A 16,973-nucleotide genomic window follows, 5' to 3' on the forward strand; every position below is an offset into this window, starting at 1 on the left:
GTGTGTTAGCTTTTATTAGTAGGGGGATCGAGTTTCGGAGCCACGATGTCATGCTGCAGCTGTACAAAACTCTGGTGAGACCGCACCTGGAGTATTGCGTGCAGTTCTGGTCACCGCATTATAGGAAGGATGTGGAAACTATGGAAAGGGTGCAGAGGAGATTTACTAGGATGTTGCCTGGTATGGAGGGAAGGTCTTACGAGGAAAGGCTGAGGGACTTGAGGTTGTTTTCGTTGGAGAGAAGGAGGAGGAGAGGTGACTTAATAGAGACATATAAGATAATCAGAGGGTTAGATAGGGTGGATAGTGAGTGTCTTTTTCCTCGGATGGTGATGGCAAACACGAGGGGACATAGCTTCAAGTTGAGGGGTGATAGATATAGGACACATGTGAGAGGTAGTTTCTTTACTCAGAGAGTAGTAAGGGCGTGGAACGCCCTGCCTGCAGCAGTAGTAGATTCGCCAACTTTAAGGGCATTTAAGTGGTCATTGGATAGACATATGGATGAAAATGGAATAGTGTAGGTCAGATGGTTTCACAGGTCGGCGCAACATCGAGGGCCGAAGGGCCTGTACTGCGCTGTAATGTTCTAATTCTAATTCTAATTCTTTATACCCTGAGATGGCTGGCTTCATTGGGAAAGTTAGAGCTTGCTTAACTCATGCAGTGGTTAATTCTTAGGCCACTAAATGCCAAGTTCTGCTTGAGACCATTTGCAGGGTGGTGACTTAGAGCATTCTGCATGCTTTTACTAGGCATCACAATCTTGCCTAGATAGTCCAGAATGATAAAAATTTGATTGCTATAAGCTCTCTTGAAATGTAAGTCTTCAGAGGGCATTCCAGTTTTTGAATTATACTTTGTACTTTGTTTGTATATGGCGATTGGAAGAATGAAGAACAATGGCAGATGTAACTTATCAGAGGAAGTCTTTCACCTTATCTAAGCTGCCTCTTTATATGGCTCAAATCTATTATAATTGAATTGTGTTTATCAGTTTCATTGCTCGTTGTAATGTTTGTGCTGATTCATTGCAATTTTATTGTCATATAACTTTCATTGCTGTTTATTCTGGATAAATACTTGTAGGCTTGTTTCAAATCAGGCTGACTTCCAAAGGTGCAATTTTTTTCTGTTGAGTGTAAGTGTTGAAGGTAAATGAGAAGGCAAACCTGACTTTCATGTGGTGGTCAAAATTGATTCAAAAAATGAAGATGGCTCAATGGAAAGTTATCTACTATTTTCAGTTTAAAAAGAAATGGTTGATTAACTTATAAAATTCAAAAAGGTTGAAATCAAATCTGAAAAAAAAAGCTTTTTAGAAAAACAAGCCTTTTGCTATAGTAATAAAACTTGGCAGGAGGTTAGGAACACTAGGCTACGATGGATAAGATGAAGCAGGAAAGCGGAATATGATGACAGCTTGGAGTTGCAGGGGTAAACTTATTAATATTGCAAGCTGCTAAGTTGTTTTGTTTTTCAGTTTGGCAAAAATGGAAAATAATTTATTAGTGGCGAATGCATAGTGTTAGTAGGCCTGTGTCATAATTTACATTAGGCCATAACCAATCTCCAGAACAAAATGTTGCACATTTTTGCAAACCTGTGGTTGATCAAAATCTTGTGAGAGAGTTATAAAGAAGCGTAAAGGACTTAATTGATTCTTTGTCTAATTTGAGCAGTATCTAGTGGACTGTGATGAGGTGCTGTTAATGAAGGATGGCTGTATAACTGAGAGAGGGTCACATGAAGAATTAATGATCCTGAATGGCGATTATGCAGCAATGTTCAACAGTCTACAGTTGGGAGACACTCCACACGTTGAGGTAATTTTATTTCTATATATAGCTATGTATATAAAAGGTTGGTGGTTTTTTTTCCCTTTTAAGTGCAGTCTATGTACATGACCTTTTGCATTTTGATCTTTTATATATTAAAAATGATAAGTAGTCTTTAGATTCCAAAGAATTTATGCTGATTGATGGTATTGTGATCTTTATTGTGCATTGCTTATTCAGTATAATGGGGCAGCACATAATGCTGAAATGTATCCTGTTCAGGAAACAAATTATGGACCTGGGCACTGATGATATGTGTGAGACTAAAAAATAAAGTTTCAAAACAGCAAAATGATCAGCAAATATTTAATATGAAAACTAGGAGTGCATATTTTGGCAGTTTAAAGAATAAACAGGGATATATTAACATTGAGGGATTCATGGAGTTGAAAGGAAACCAGTTTTTGGAAACATTGAATTTAACTGTTGACAGTTGTATTTAACAACATGACAACCAATGAATAAACAAGACTGACTGATTATAAAAGAAGCGCTGGGTGGTAGAGGGAAAATAGGGTATTATTTGGAATATTTGTTCGCAAAATCATCAAGCGGACAAATCCACCTTCCATATCAACGTAACATAGGAAAAAAAAAACATTCCCCACATCGCCGCTCCCATCAAGCACATATTGATGCACCCCAAACTAAGCATAGCTTGTGGTAAGCCTAAAGCATCCCCACCTCACCCCTCACCGAGCAGAGATGTCAGCATCTTATCTCCCTAACAGCCAGCACTGAGCAATCAGATAACCAATGAATCATCAGTAACAAAGGGATGAAGGTGTGCAAGCCTGAACAGTAACCATCCGGCCTTCTCTGTGAACCAAGACAAGAGATAAGAAAGTGCAATACTGTGGGCAAAGTATTTGATAAATCCTTCATACCCTAAGTCTGCAGAGATTTTCACCCTCACTGAGCAGGGACTCTTTTCAACCTCTCATTCTTCTAAACTGCAATGAGTATAGGCCTAACCTACTCAACCATTCCTCGTAAGACAACCCCTTCATCCGAGAATCAACCTAGTGAATCTTCTCTGAAGTACTACGAATGCAAGAATTTCCCTCCTAAAATAAGGAGACCAAGACTACAGAGTGCTCTAAGTGTGGTCTCACCACCATCCTACACAGTTGTAGTAAGATTTCCCTACTTTTATATTCCATTCCCCCATTGCAATCAAGGCCAATATTCATTTGCCTTCCTAATTACTAGAATCTACCATACGGGGACACCGTCTCAGGATAAGGGGGTCAATCATTCAAGACTGAGATGAGGAGAAATTACTTCACTCAAAGGGTTGTGAATCTTTGGAATTCTTTACCCCAGAGGATTGTGGATGCTCCATCATTGAATACAATTAAGGCTGGGATGGACAGATTTTTGGTCTCGCAGGGAATCGAGGGATATGGGGAGCGGGCGGGAAAGTAAAATTGAAGTCCAAGATCAGTCATGGTCGTATTGAATAGCGGAGCAGGCTCGATGGGCCATATGGTCCACTTCTGCTCCTATTTCTTGTGTTCTTGTACTTGCTGTACCTGCATGCTAACTTTGTGTTTCATTGACTGCAGCATTCTGTAGTCTCCATTTAAATAATATTTTGCTTTTCTATTCTTCCTAACAAATTGGACAACCTCACATTTTCCCATGTTATACTCTATCTACCAAATTTTGGCCCATTCACACCTATCTGTATCCCTTTGCAGACCCTCTGTATCATCTTCACAACTTTGTATCTTTGTATCATCAGAAAATTTGGCTACAATACACTCGGTCCCTTCATCCAAGCCATTCATATAGATTGTAAATAGTTGAGGCCCTAGCACTGATCCCTGTGGCACCCCATTAGTTACAGTTTTCCAACCTGAAAATGACCCATTTATCTTGATTCTCTGTTTTCTGTTAGCATGGATAGAGGATTGGCTAACTAACATATTACTCCCCCAACACCATGAGTTCTTAACTTTTGCAGTAACCTTTTCTGTGGCACCTTATCAAATGCCTTTTGGAAATCCAAATACATAACCTCTACTCCTTCTCCTTTATCCACTTTGCTGGTTACATCTTCAAAGAACTCTGATATAAGTGGCAAAGTGGCGCAGTGGTTAGCACCGCAGCCTCACAGCTCCAGCGACCCGGGTTCAATTCTGGGTACTGCCTGTGTGGAGTTTGCAAGTTCTCCCTGTGATTGCGTGGGTTTTCGCCGGGTGCTCTGGTTTCCTCCCACAGCCAAAGACTTGCAGGTTGATAGGTAAATTGGCCATTATAAATTGCCCCTAGTATAGGTAGGTAGTAGGGGAATATAGGGACAGGTGGGGATGTGGTAGGAATATGGGATTAGTGTAGGGTTAGTATAAATGGGTGGTTGATGGTCGGCACAGACTCGGTGGGCCGAAGGGCCTGTTTCAGTGCTGTATCTCTAAATAAAAATAAATAAATAAAATTTAGCAAACACAATTTCCCTTTCGTAACGGATCCTCCCTGCCGTCATCCCCCCCCCCCCCCCCCCGGCCCACCACAATTATATGCTTTCCCCACCTCCAAACCAAATCCGGGGAGAGCATAGAAATCCCAACAGTGCATAATGTCATAATGTTATCACTGGAGGGGATGGATAGACAATACAATGTACAAAACAGATTCGTTGCTAATATTTTCCCTTATCTGTTACTTGAAAATGCAAGTTAATTTTGCTATGGAGAATCGAGAAAAGAGTAGTCATTTACGGCACAGAAGGAGACCATTCAGCTCATCGAGTCCATGCTGGCTCTCTACAGAACCATGCAGTCACTCCCACTCACCCGCTCGATCCCTGTAGCCCTGCAAATTTATTTCCCTCAAATGGCCATCCAATTTCCTTTTGAAGTCATTGATCATCTCCCCTTCCACCACCACTGTGGGCACGAGTTCCAGGTTATTACCAACCACTGTGTTCAAAAAAAGGTCCTTCCGCATCTCTTGCCCAAAACCTTCAATCTGTGTCCCCTAGTCTTTGTACCATTAGTTAAAGTAAGTTTTTCCTTGTCTAACTTATCTAAGCCTGTTATAGTTTTGTACACGTCTATTAAATCTCCTCTCAATCTCCTTTGCTCTATGAAGAACAATCCTAGCTTTTCAAATTAACCTTGTAACTAAAATCCCCCATCCCTGGAACCATTCTGGCGAACTCCTCTACAGCCTCTCAAGGGCCCCATACATCTTTACATCTTTCCTAAAGTGTGGTGAGCAGAACTACACGCAGTACTCTAGTTGTTGCCAAATATGGAAGGTTCACTGTAGGTCAAGATACAGTGATACCAAGAATGCCAATAGAAGGGAGGACCCACTATCTGTGGTTAACTAAAAAAAGTTAAAAGTAGTATCTTAAAGAATAAGCATATAATTGCGCAAAGATGGATGGCAGTTCAGAAGATAGGACAGAATGTAAAAAAGCAACAAAGAACGACTAAACGATTGATGAGGAGGGAAAAATTAGAGAACGAGAGAGGCAGAGAGGAGCGGAGCCCGAGGAGCAGCAGGATTGGAGGTTTGTGTGGGAGAGAGGAGCGAGAAAAAAAAAAATCAAAAAGTGACATCAGAGTGACGTCACATTGAACAATGAGAGCAGGGAAACGGAAAGCAGCTGGGGTCAGTATTCAGGTAACTTTTTCATTTAATTTAATTGAATCAACATAGAGTAAGACTTGATTAATTTATAAGTAAATAAACTGAAGACTAAAGCGGTTTAGAAAAAACTAAAGACCAGTCGGAAATTTAAATAACAAATTAAAATCTAATTATATAAAATAGAGATGCAGGGCCGGGTGATGTACTGTACCTGCATGATGTGGGAGCTGGTGGACCGCAGTGTGGTTCCTGGTGAACGCACCTGTAGCAAGTGTTGGCTGCTCGAGGAACTCCAGCTCAGAGTTGATGAGCTGGAGTGTGAGCTTCGGACACTGCGACACATCAGGGAGGAGGAGTGTTACCTGGACGCTGTGTTTCAGGAGGCAGTCACACCCCTTAGATTAACTACTGTGAATTCGGTGAGTGGTCAGGGACAGGAGGGTGTGACTGTGAGTGAGGCAAGTGGAGGGATCCAGGAGGTAGTACTGTAGGAGCTGCAGCCATTGTCCTTGTCCAACAGTTTCGAGATTATTGCTCCCTGTGTGGACGAGAGCAGGGACTGTAGGGAGGATGAGCAAACTGACCACAGCACCGTGGTACAGGGAGCGATTCAAGCGGGGGGAGAAAAGAGAAATGTAGTCGTAATCGGGGATAGTATAGTTAGGGGCATAGACACTGTCCTGTGTGGCCAGGATCGAGAGTCCCAAAGGCTCTGTTGCCTACCTGGTGCCAGGGTTCGGGATATCTCATCTGGGCTGCAGAGGAACTTGGAGTAGGAGGGGAAAGATCCAGTTGTCGTGGTCCATGTAGGTACCAATGATATAGGTAGAACGAGGTTAGAGGTTCTGCTGAGGGAATATGAGCAACTAGGGGCTAAATTAAAAAGCAGAACCAAAAAGGTGGTAATCCCCAGATTACTACCTGAGCCACGAGCAAATTGGCAAAGGATCAATAAGATTAAAGAGGTAAATGCGTGGCTCCAGGATTGGTGTGGGAGAAATGGGTTCGAATTCGTGGGACATTGGCACCAGTACTGGGGAAGGAGGGAGCTGTTCCGATGGGACGGGCCCTACCTAAATCATGCTGGGACCAGAGGTGTGGTGAATTGCGTGACTAGGGCTGTAGATAGGGCTTTAAACTAAATAGTGGGGGGGAGGGTTCAGTTGTATGGAAAAACAGGAAGTTAAAGGAGAAGGTAGGAGTGCAGGTTAGTGTTGAGGCTGATTGTTACCAAACTGCAAGAAGTATACTGGTTAAACCAGAAGTAAGAAATAATAAACAGGCGAATAAAGCATCAGTGCTGAGGGAGCGGTTAGAGCGTATAGCCCAAATAAGAGTTCTATATACAAATGCACGGAGTGTAAGGAATAAACTACATGAGCTGCAGGTGCAAATTCAAATGGAAGATTATGATGTGATGGCCATTGCGGAGACGTGGCTGCAGGATGGTCGGGACTGTGAACTAAATATACCTGGTTATAAAGTTTACAGGAGGGACAGGGAAATGGCAGAGGGGGTGGAGTAGCCTTACTGATTAGAAATAATATCACCTCATTGGTGAGGGGGGATATAATGAGGGGAAAGCATCCAGTGGAGACCTTATGGGTGGAATTGAGGAACAGAAAAGAATCTAAAACTGTAATAGGTGTTGTGTATAGACCCCCTGGTAGCAGTTCTGAGGTGTTAGATTGTATAAATGCACAAATTAGGCAAGTGTGTAACAAAGGCAGAGTTGTATTAATGGGGGAATTTTAACTTACACATAGATTGGGAGAGGCAAACTAGCACCTTTCAGAAAGGTAGTGAATTTCTGGAATGTGTTTGGGATAGTTTCTGAGAAATCCCCAGGACCTGACAGTTTCCATCTGAGGGTGTTAAAGGAAGTAGGGGAGCACATTGTAGATGCCCTACAGTCTTTCAGAGTTCCCTAAATTTAGGAGTGGTCCCTCTGGATTGAAAAGTTGCACATGTCACTCCACTTTTTAAGAAGGGTGAAAGGGGGAACCAAGGAAATTACAGACCAGTTAGCCTGACATCTGTGGTGGGGAAGTTGCTGCAGTCTATAATCAAGGATAGGTGATTGAACACCTAGAAAATTTTCAGTTAATCAGGGACAGCCAGCATGGATTCATGATGGGAAGGTCATGCCTGACAAATCTCATTGAATTTTTTGAAGAGGTGACCAAGGTAGTGGACAGGGAAATGTCTATGGATGTCATTTATATGGACTTCAAGAAGGCATTTGATAAAGTCCCACATAAGAGACTGTTAACTAATGTAGAAGCCCATGGAGTTGAGGGCAAATTATTGACGGTTCGGAAGTTGGTTGAGTGATAGGCGACAGACAGTGGGGATAATGGGTAAGTAGTCCGATTGACTAGTGGTGTTCCACAGGGATCTGTGTTGGGACCTCAATTATTCACATTATTCGTTAACGACTTGGATGATGGCATAGTAAGTCATATATCCAAATTTGCTGATGATACAAAGTTAGGCGGCATTTTAGACAGTCTAGATGATAGCATAAAATTGCAAAGAGATATTGACAGACTAGGTGAGTGGGCAAAACTGTGGCAGATGGATTTCAATGTGGGCAAGTGTGAGATTATCCATTTTGGACCGAAAGAGGGTAGAGCAGGGTACTTTCTAAATGGGAGGAGGTTAAGTACAGTGGATGTCCAAAGAGTTTTGGGGGTTCAGGTGCATAGATCTTTAAAATGCCACGAGCAAGTGCAGAAAATAATCAAAAAAGCTAATGGAATGCTAGCCTTTATATCTAGAGGATTGAAGTATAAAGACACAGAAGTTATGCTGCAGCTGTGTTACACCCCACTTGGAGTACTGTGAGCAGTTTTGGGCACCACACCTTAAGAAGGATATATTGGCCTTGGAGGGCGTGCAGCGTAGGTTTACTAGAATGATACCTGGACTACAGGGGTTAAGTTACGAGGAGAGCTTACACAAATTAGGCCTGTTTTCGCTAGAATTTAGAAGGTTAAGGGGTGATCTGATCAAAGTCTTCAAGATATTAACAGGAAAAGACAGGCTAGATAAAGATAAACTATTTCCACTGGTTGGAGATTCTAAAACTAGGGGACATAGTCTAAAAATTAGGACCAGACCGTTCAAGAGAGATGTCAGGAAGCACGTCTTTACGCAAAGGGTGGTAGAGGTTTGGAACTCTCTCCCACAAACAGCAGTTGAAGCTAGAACAGTTGTTAATTTTAAATCAGATAGATTTTTGTTAAGCAAAGATATTAAGGGATATGGGCCAAAGGCAGGTATATGGAGTTAGGCCGCGGATCAGCCATGATCTCATTGAATGGTGGGACAGGCTCAAGGGGCTGAATGGCCGACTCCTGTTCCTATCTTCCTATGTTCCTATGAGAGAAAGCCAGCTAGAAATATAAAAACAGATCGTAAGATATCTATTGTATAGATATTTAAAAAAGAAAAGTTAACAGAGTGTTGGCCCTATGGAAAGTGAGTCTGGGGAATTAATCAGGGAAAATAAAGAGATGGCAGATGAATTGAAAAGGTATTTTGCTTCGGTCTTCACTATGGAGGATGCAAGTAACATCCCAGAAATAGCTGTAAATCAGAAAATGGAAGCAAGGGAGGAATTCAAGAAAATCACACTCACCAGCAGGGAAGTGGTACTGAGCAAATTGTTGGAGCTGCAGGCTGACAAGTCCCTGGGTCCTGATGGACTTCATCCTAGGGTCCTAAAAAAAGTGACTAGTGAGATAGTTGATGCGTGGCTTTAATTTTCCAAAATTCCCTAGATTCGGAGAAGGTTCCATTAGATTGGAAAATAGCGATTGTAACTCCTTTATTCAAAAAGGGAGGGAGACAGAAAGCAGGAAACTGCAGGTCTTGGGGAAAATGTTAGAAGCTATTATTAAAGACATTATAGCAGGGCACTTAGAAAAATTCAAGGTAATCAGGCAGATTCGACATGGTTTTGTGAAAGGGAAATCATGTTTATCCAATTTATTGGAGTTCTTTAGAACCACACAACATAGAACCACATAATTGTTACAACATAGAAGAAGGCCATTCGGCCCATCCTGTCTGCACCAGCCCTCCGAAAGAGCAATTCACTTAGTGCCATTCCCCTGCCTTCTCCCCGTAACCCTGCACATTCTTCCTTCTCCTAAAACAGTCTTAATTCCCTTTTGAATGCTTCAATTGAACCTGTCTCCACTACACTCTGTGCATGCCATACCTTAGCCACACGCTGCGTGAAACGTTTTTCCTCATGTCACTGTTGCTTCTCTTACCCATTACTTTAAATCTGTGTGCTCTCCTTCTCCATCCTTCCATGAGTGGGAACAGTTTCTCCCTATCTGCTTTGTCCAGACCTCTCATGATTTTGAATACCTCTATCAAATCACCTCTTAGCCTTCTCTTCTCCAAGAAAACAGTCCTAACTTCTCCAATCTCTCTTCATAACTGAAGTTCCTCATCCCTGGAACCATTCTTGTGAATCCTTTCTGTACTTTCTCCAATGCCCTCACGTCTTTCCTAAATGCAGCGCCCAGAACTGGATGCAATAGTCCAGTTGCGGCCAAACTAGTGTCTTATACTAGTTCATTATAACTTCCTTGCTCTTGTACTCTATGCCCCTATTAATAAAGCCCAGGATACTGTATGCTTTATTAACCTCTCTCTCAACCTGTCCTGCCACCTTCAATGACTTATGCACATATACACATAGGTCCCTCTGCTCTTGCATCCCCTTTAGAGTTGTACCCTTTATTTTATATTGTGTCTCCATGTTCTTCCTACCAAAATGAATCACTTCACATTTCTCTGCATTGAACTTCATCTGCCACCTGTCTGCCCATTCCACCAACTTTTCGATGTCCTTTTGGAGTTCGACACAATCTTCCTCACAGCTCACAATGCTTCTAAGTTTCGTATCATCCACCAAGTTCTAGGTCATTAATATATATCAGGAAAAGCAAGGGTCCCAACACAGACCCCTGGGGAACTCCGCTATAAACCTTCCTCCAGCCCGAAAAACATCCATTAACCACTATTCTTTGTTTTCTGTCACTCAGCCAATTCCAAATCCATGTTGCTACTGCCCCTTTTATCCAGGAGCTATAACATTGCTCAAATGTCTGTTGTAAGGCACTGTGTCAAACGCCTTTTGAAAGTCCATGTACACCACATCAGATTTATTGCCCTCATCAACCCTCTCCACTACCTCCTCAAAAAACTCCAACAAGTAAATTAAGCATGATTTTCCCTTAAGAAATCCATGCTGGCTTTCATTTATTAACCTGCATTTGTCCATGTGACTATTAATTTTATCCTGAAACATGTGCTCAGCCGCTCAAGGGACCCCACCCCACCAGTGTTATTTAAAGGCATCGCCATTCAACTCTCGGGTCATAAAATCATTGCAGCCCAGAAGGAGGCCATTTGGCCCATTCCTGTGCTCTATTCCCGAAGCCCTGCAAGTTTATTTCCCTTAAGTGCCTATCCAATTTCCTTTTAAAATCATTCTTCATCTCTGCTTCCACCACCCTGGTAGGCAACGAGTCCAGGTCATTCCAACTCGCTCTGTAAATCGTTTTACCATAACCATCTTCCTTTGCGCTAGCTATGACTCCAGCTAGCGGAGGGTTTGCCCCCTGATTCCCATTGACCTCAGTTTTGCTAGGGCTTCTTGATGCCATAGTCGGTCAAATGCTGCCTTTATGTCAAGGGCAGTCACTCTCGCCTCACCTCTTGAGTTCAGCTCTTTTGTCCATGTTTGAACCAAGGCTGTAATGAGGTCAGGAGCTGAGTGGCCCTGGCGGAACCCAAACTGAGCATCACTGAGCATGTTATTGCTAAGCAAGTGTTGCTTGATGGCACTGTTGATGACATCTTCCATCACTTTACCGATGATTGAGATTCGGCTGATGGGGCGGTAATTGGCCGGGTTGGACTTGTCTTGCTTTTTGTGTTCAGGACATACCTGGGCAATTTTCCACATTGCAGGGTAGATGCCAGTGTTGTAGCTGTACTGGAACAGCTTGGCTAGGGCGCGGCAAGTTCTGGAGCACAGATCTTCAGTACTATTGCCGGAATATTGTCAGGGCCCATAGCTTTTGCAGTATCCCGTGTCTTCAGTCGTTTCTTGATATCACGCGGAGTGAATTGAATTGGCTGAAATCTGGCATCTGTGATGCTGGGGACTCCAGGAGGAGGCCGAGATGGATCATCAACTCGACACTTCTGGCTGAAGATTGTTGCAAATGCCTTATCTTTCGCACTGATGTGCTGGGCTCCCCCATCATTGAGGATGGGGATATTTGTGGAGCCACCTCCTCCAGTTAGTTATTTAATTGTCCACCACCATTCACGGCTGGATGTGGCAGGACTGCAGAGCTTAGATCTGATCCGTTGGTTATGGGATCGCTTAGCTCTGTCTATCGCGTGCTGCTTACGCAGTTTGGCATGCAGATAGTCCTGTGTTGTAGCTTCACCAGGTTGACACCTCATTCTGAGGTATGCCTGGTGCTGCTCCTGGCATGCCCTACTGCACTCTTCGTTGAACCAGGGTTGGTGTCCTGGCTTGATGGTAATGGTAGAGTGGGGGATATGCCAGGCCATGTGGTTACAGATTGTGGTTGAGCACAATTCTGCTGCTGCTGATGGCCCACAGCGCCTCATGGATGCCCAGTTTTGCATTGCTAGATCTGTTCGAAATCTATCCCATTTAGCACGGTGGTAGTGCCACACAACACGATGTGAAGGCGGGACTTCGTCTCCACAAGGGCTGTGCGGTGGTCACTCCTACCAATACTGTCATGGACAGATGAATCTGCGGCAGGCAGATTGGTGAGGACGAGGTCAAGTATGTTTTCCCCTCTGGTTGGTTCCCTCACCACCTGCTGCATACCCAGTCTAGCAGCTATGTACTTTAGTACGCGGCCAGCTCGGTCAGTAGTGGTGCTACCGAGCCACACTTGGTGGACATTGAAGTCCCCCGCCCAGAGTACATATTGTGCCCTTTCCACCCTCAGTGCTTCCTCCAAGTGGTGTTCAACATGGAGGAATACTGACTTATCAGCTGAGGGAGGGCGGTAGGTGGTAATCAGTAGGAGGTTACCTTGCCCATGTTTGACCTGATGCCATGAGACTTCTCATGGGGTCGGGAGTCGATGTTGAGGACTCCCAGAGCAACTCCCTCCCTACTGTAGACCACTGTCCCGCCACCTCTGCTGGGTCTGTCCTGCCGGTGGGACAGTACATACCCAGGAACAGTGATTGCAGTGTCGGGGACAGTGTCGTTAAGGTATGATTCCGTGGATATGACTATGTCAGGTTGTTGCTTGACTAGTCTGCGGGACAGCTCTCCCAACTTTGGCACAAGCCCCGAGATGTTAGTAAGGAGGACTTTGCAGGGTTGACAGGGCTGGGTTTGCCGTCGTCGTTTCCGGTGCCTAGGTCGATGCCGGGTGGTCCGTCCGGTTTCATTCCTTTTTATTGACTTCGTAGCGGTTAGGTACAACTGAGTGGCTTGCTAGGCCATTTCAGAGGGCATGTAAGAGTTAACCACATTGCTGTAGGTCTGGAGTCACATGTAGGCCAGACCAGGTAAGGAGAGCAGATTTTCTTCCCTAACGGACATTAGTGAACCAGATGGGTTTTTACAACAATTGACAATGGTTTCATGGCCATCATTAGACTAGCTTTTCATTCCAGATTTATTAATTATTTATTTTTATTTAGAGATACAGCACTGAAACAGGCCCTTCGGCCCATCGAGTCTGTGCGGACCAACAACCACCCATTTATACTAACCGTACAGCAATCCCATATTCCCTATTACCTCCCTACACTAGGGGCAATTTACAATGGCCAGTTTACCTATCACCTGCAAGTCTTTGGATGTGGGAGGAAACCGGAGCACCCGGCGAAAACCCGCGCAAACACAGGGAGAACTTGCAAACTCCGCACAGGCAGTACCCAGAATCGAACCCGGGTCCCTGGAGCTGTGAGGCTGCGGTGCTAACCACTGCGCCACTGTGCGATTTGAACCCATGTCCCCAGAGCAATACCCTGGGTCTCTGGATTACTAGTCCAGTGACGATACCACTACGCCACCGCCTCCCCTTTGTATGTAAGGACTAATCTCCAGTCATGGCTTAACTTCAGTTTCTCTATTCAAATTTAGCACTGAATGTTTACAGATCATGCCTTGTGATAATATCACAACTTTGGCAGTTTAAAGCCATAATCATTTTAATTATGGGAATGTTAACATGAAGGGACTTGAGGAAGGAAGGGAATGGGTGACCACCAGGCAGTCCAAGAGAAACAGACAGGTAGTTCAGCAGTCCCCTGGGGTCCTGCTTGCAAATCAGTATTCCATTTTGGAGGCTGATGAGGCTGGTTCCTCCAGGGAGTGCGGACAGAGCCAAGCTTCTGGCACCACAAGCAGCCTGTCTGCACAGGAAGGGGGAAAGAGAGGAAGAGCAATAGTAAGAGGGGATTCTATAGTCAGGGGAACAGATAGGCGCTACTGTGGTCATCAAGGTGACTCCAGGATGGTATGTTGCCTCCCTGGTGCCCGGGTCCGGGATGTCACTGAATGGCTGCAGGGTATCCTGAAGGGGGAGGGTGATAAGGCAGAGGTCACGGTACATGTTGGTACCAATGACATCGGTAGAAAGAGGGATGAGGTCTTGCATCAAGAATTCAGGAAGTTAGGCAGTAGACTAAAAAGCAGGACCTCTCGGGTTGTAATCTCTGGATTACTCCCAGTGCCACGTGCTAGCAAGTATAGAAATAGGAGAATAGCACAGATGAATGCGTGGCTTAAGAGTTGGTGCAGGAGGGAGGGTTTTAGATTCCTGGACCACTGGGACCGTTTCTGGGGAAGGTGGGACCTGTACAAGCGGGAGGTCTACATCTGAACCAGAGGGGGACTAACATCCTTGCTGGCGGGTTTGCTAGTGCTGTTGGGAGGAGTTTAAACTAATTTGGCAAGGGGAGGGGACGCAGATTCCCAGCAGAATGGGGACATAGCTAAACACAGGAAAGCAAACAAGTCAGAGGGAATACAGCAGAAGTAAGTTTCAAGGGAGTAAGACCAGGATGGATGGCCTCTACTTTAATGCCAGGAGTATTACAGGTAAAACGGATGAGTTAAGGGCAAGGATTGACACGTGGAATTGTGATATAGTAGCTATTACGGAGACATGGTTGAGGGAGGGGCAGGATTGTCAGCTCAATATCCCGGGATATAGAATCTTCAGGCGAGACAGAGGAGGAGATAAAAGAGGAGGGGGCATTGCAATATTAGTTAAGGAGTCAGTTACTGCAGTAAGGAGAGATGATATCTTGGAGGGGGCATCAAATGAAGCTTTATGGGTAGAGTTTAGGAATAAAAAAGGGACAGCCACATTGCTAGGTGTTTATTATAGACCCCCAGATAGTCAGCGGGAAATTGAGGAGCAAATATGTGTGCAATTTGGAGAGGTGTGTAAAAATAATAAGGTAATTATATCAGGTGATTTCAACTTTCCCAACATGAATTGGGATAGTCGTCGTGTTGAGGGCTGAGATGGAGTGGAGTTCTTAAAATGTATACAGGAGAACTTTTTAGCTCATTATGTAGAGGATCCAACAAGGGAGGGTGCAGTGCTGGACCTAATTCTGGGGAATGAAGCCGGACAGGTGGTTGATGTGTTGGTGGGGGAGAATTTTGGTATTAGTGACCACAACATGGTACAATTTAAGCTTGTTATGGAGAAAGAAATAGACAAGTTGCAAAAAAAGGTTTTGGATTGGGGAAGAGCGAATTTTAGTAAAATAAGGCAGTATCTGGCCAAGGTAGACTGGAAAGAGTTACTTGTCGGGAAATCTACAGAAGAGCAGTGGGGGACATTCAAAAAGGAAATGGGGAGGGTACAGGGTAATAGGTAGGAGCAACAAGCCCAGAGAACCATGGATGACCTGAAACATTCGGGGTACGATGAGAAGGAAAAGAGTGGCTTTTAGCAAATACAAGGAGAGCAAATCAACGGAAGCATTAGTGGAGTACAGAAAGTGTAGGATGGAGCTTAAGAAAGCAATTAGGAGAGCAGAGAGGGGATATGAGAAAGCTCTGGCTGGCAAAAGTAGGGAAAATCCCAAGATATTCTATAAGTATATCAATGGGAAGAGGATAACCAGGGAAAGAGTAGGACCCATTAGGGACCAAAGGGGAAATCTGTGGGTGGAGCCAGAGGACATTGGTAGGGTGTTGAACGAATACTTCACATCTGTCTTCACCCAAGAGAATAAGGATGTAGATATGGAACTTGGAGAGAGAGACTGTGAGGTTCTTGAGCAAATTGTCATAGGGAGTGACAAGGTATTGGAGGTTTTGGCAGGCTTAAAAGTGGACAAATCTCCAGGTCTGGACGATTTGTGTCCCAGGATGCTGTGGGAGGCGAGGGTGGAGATTGCAGGGGCTTTGACCCGAATTTTTAATTCCTCTCTGGCCACGGGGGAGGTGCCAGAGGACTGGATAACAGCTAATGTGGTCCCATTATTTAAGAAAGGTTGTAGAGATAAGCCAGGGAACTGCAGACCAGTGAGTCTCACGTCAGTGGTCGGGAAACTATTGGAGAAAATTCTGAAGGAGAGAATCTATCTCCACTTGGAGAGGCAAAATTTGATTAGGAATAGTCAGCCTGGCTTTGTCAGAGGGAGGTCATGCCTAACAAATTTGATTGAATTTTTTGAGCATGTGACCAGGTGTGTAGATGAGGGTAGTGCAGTTGATGTAGTTTACGTGGATTTCAGCAAAGCCTTTGACAAGGTTCCACATGGGAGACTTATCAAGAAAGCAAATGCACATGGGATACAGGGTAACTTGATGAGGTGGATTCAAAATTGGCTTAGCTGTAGGAGACAGAGAGTGATGACAGATGGCTGTTTTAGTGACTGGAAGCCGGTGTCCAGTGGCGTACCACAGGGATCTGTGTTGGGTTCCCTATTGTTTGTCATTTATATAAACGACATAGATGACTATGTGGGGGGTAGGATCAGTAAGTTCGCGGATGACACAAAGATTGGCCAAGTGGTTAATAGTGAGGTTGAGCTTCTTGGGTTACTGGAAGATATAGACGGGATGGTCAAATGGGCAGAAAAGTGGCAGATGGAATTTAACGCTGAAAAGTGTGAGGTGATACACTTTGGAAGGAGTAATGTGACATGGAAGAATTCAATGAATAGCCTGACACTGGGAAGTTCAGAGGAACAAAGGGACCTTGGCATGTTTGTCCATAGATCTCTGAAGGCAGAAGGGCAGGTTAATAGGGTGGTGAAAAAGGCATATGGGACACTTGCCTTTATCAATCGGGGCATAGATTACAAAAGCAGGGAGGTCATGTTGGAGTTGTATAGAACTTTGGTAAGGCCACAGCTGGAGTAGTGTGTACAATTCTGGTCGCCACATTATAGGAAGGATGTGATTGCACTGGAGGAGTTGCAGAGGCGATTCACCAGGATGTTGCCTGGGATGGAACATTTAAGCTG

General features: G+C 44.3%; 1 protein-coding gene across 1 annotated transcript in view; it reads left to right on the forward strand.

Annotated features, from left to right (window-relative positions):
• Positions 1-16,973, forward strand: part of LOC137375040 (ATP-binding cassette sub-family C member 5-like) — a 184,189-nt gene that overhangs the window by 71,748 nt on the left and 95,468 nt on the right. The window contains exon 16 of the mRNA XM_068041664.1: positions 1,683-1,826. Coding sequence (XP_067897765.1) covers positions 1,683-1,826 — 144 coding nt within the window. The remainder of the gene's footprint in view (positions 1-1,682; positions 1,827-16,973) is intronic.

This window comes from Heterodontus francisci, chromosome 11 (genome assembly GCF_036365525.1).
Source record: "Heterodontus francisci isolate sHetFra1 chromosome 11, sHetFra1.hap1, whole genome shotgun sequence".
NCBI classification, from domain to species: domain Eukaryota; kingdom Metazoa; phylum Chordata; class Chondrichthyes; order Heterodontiformes; family Heterodontidae; genus Heterodontus; species Heterodontus francisci.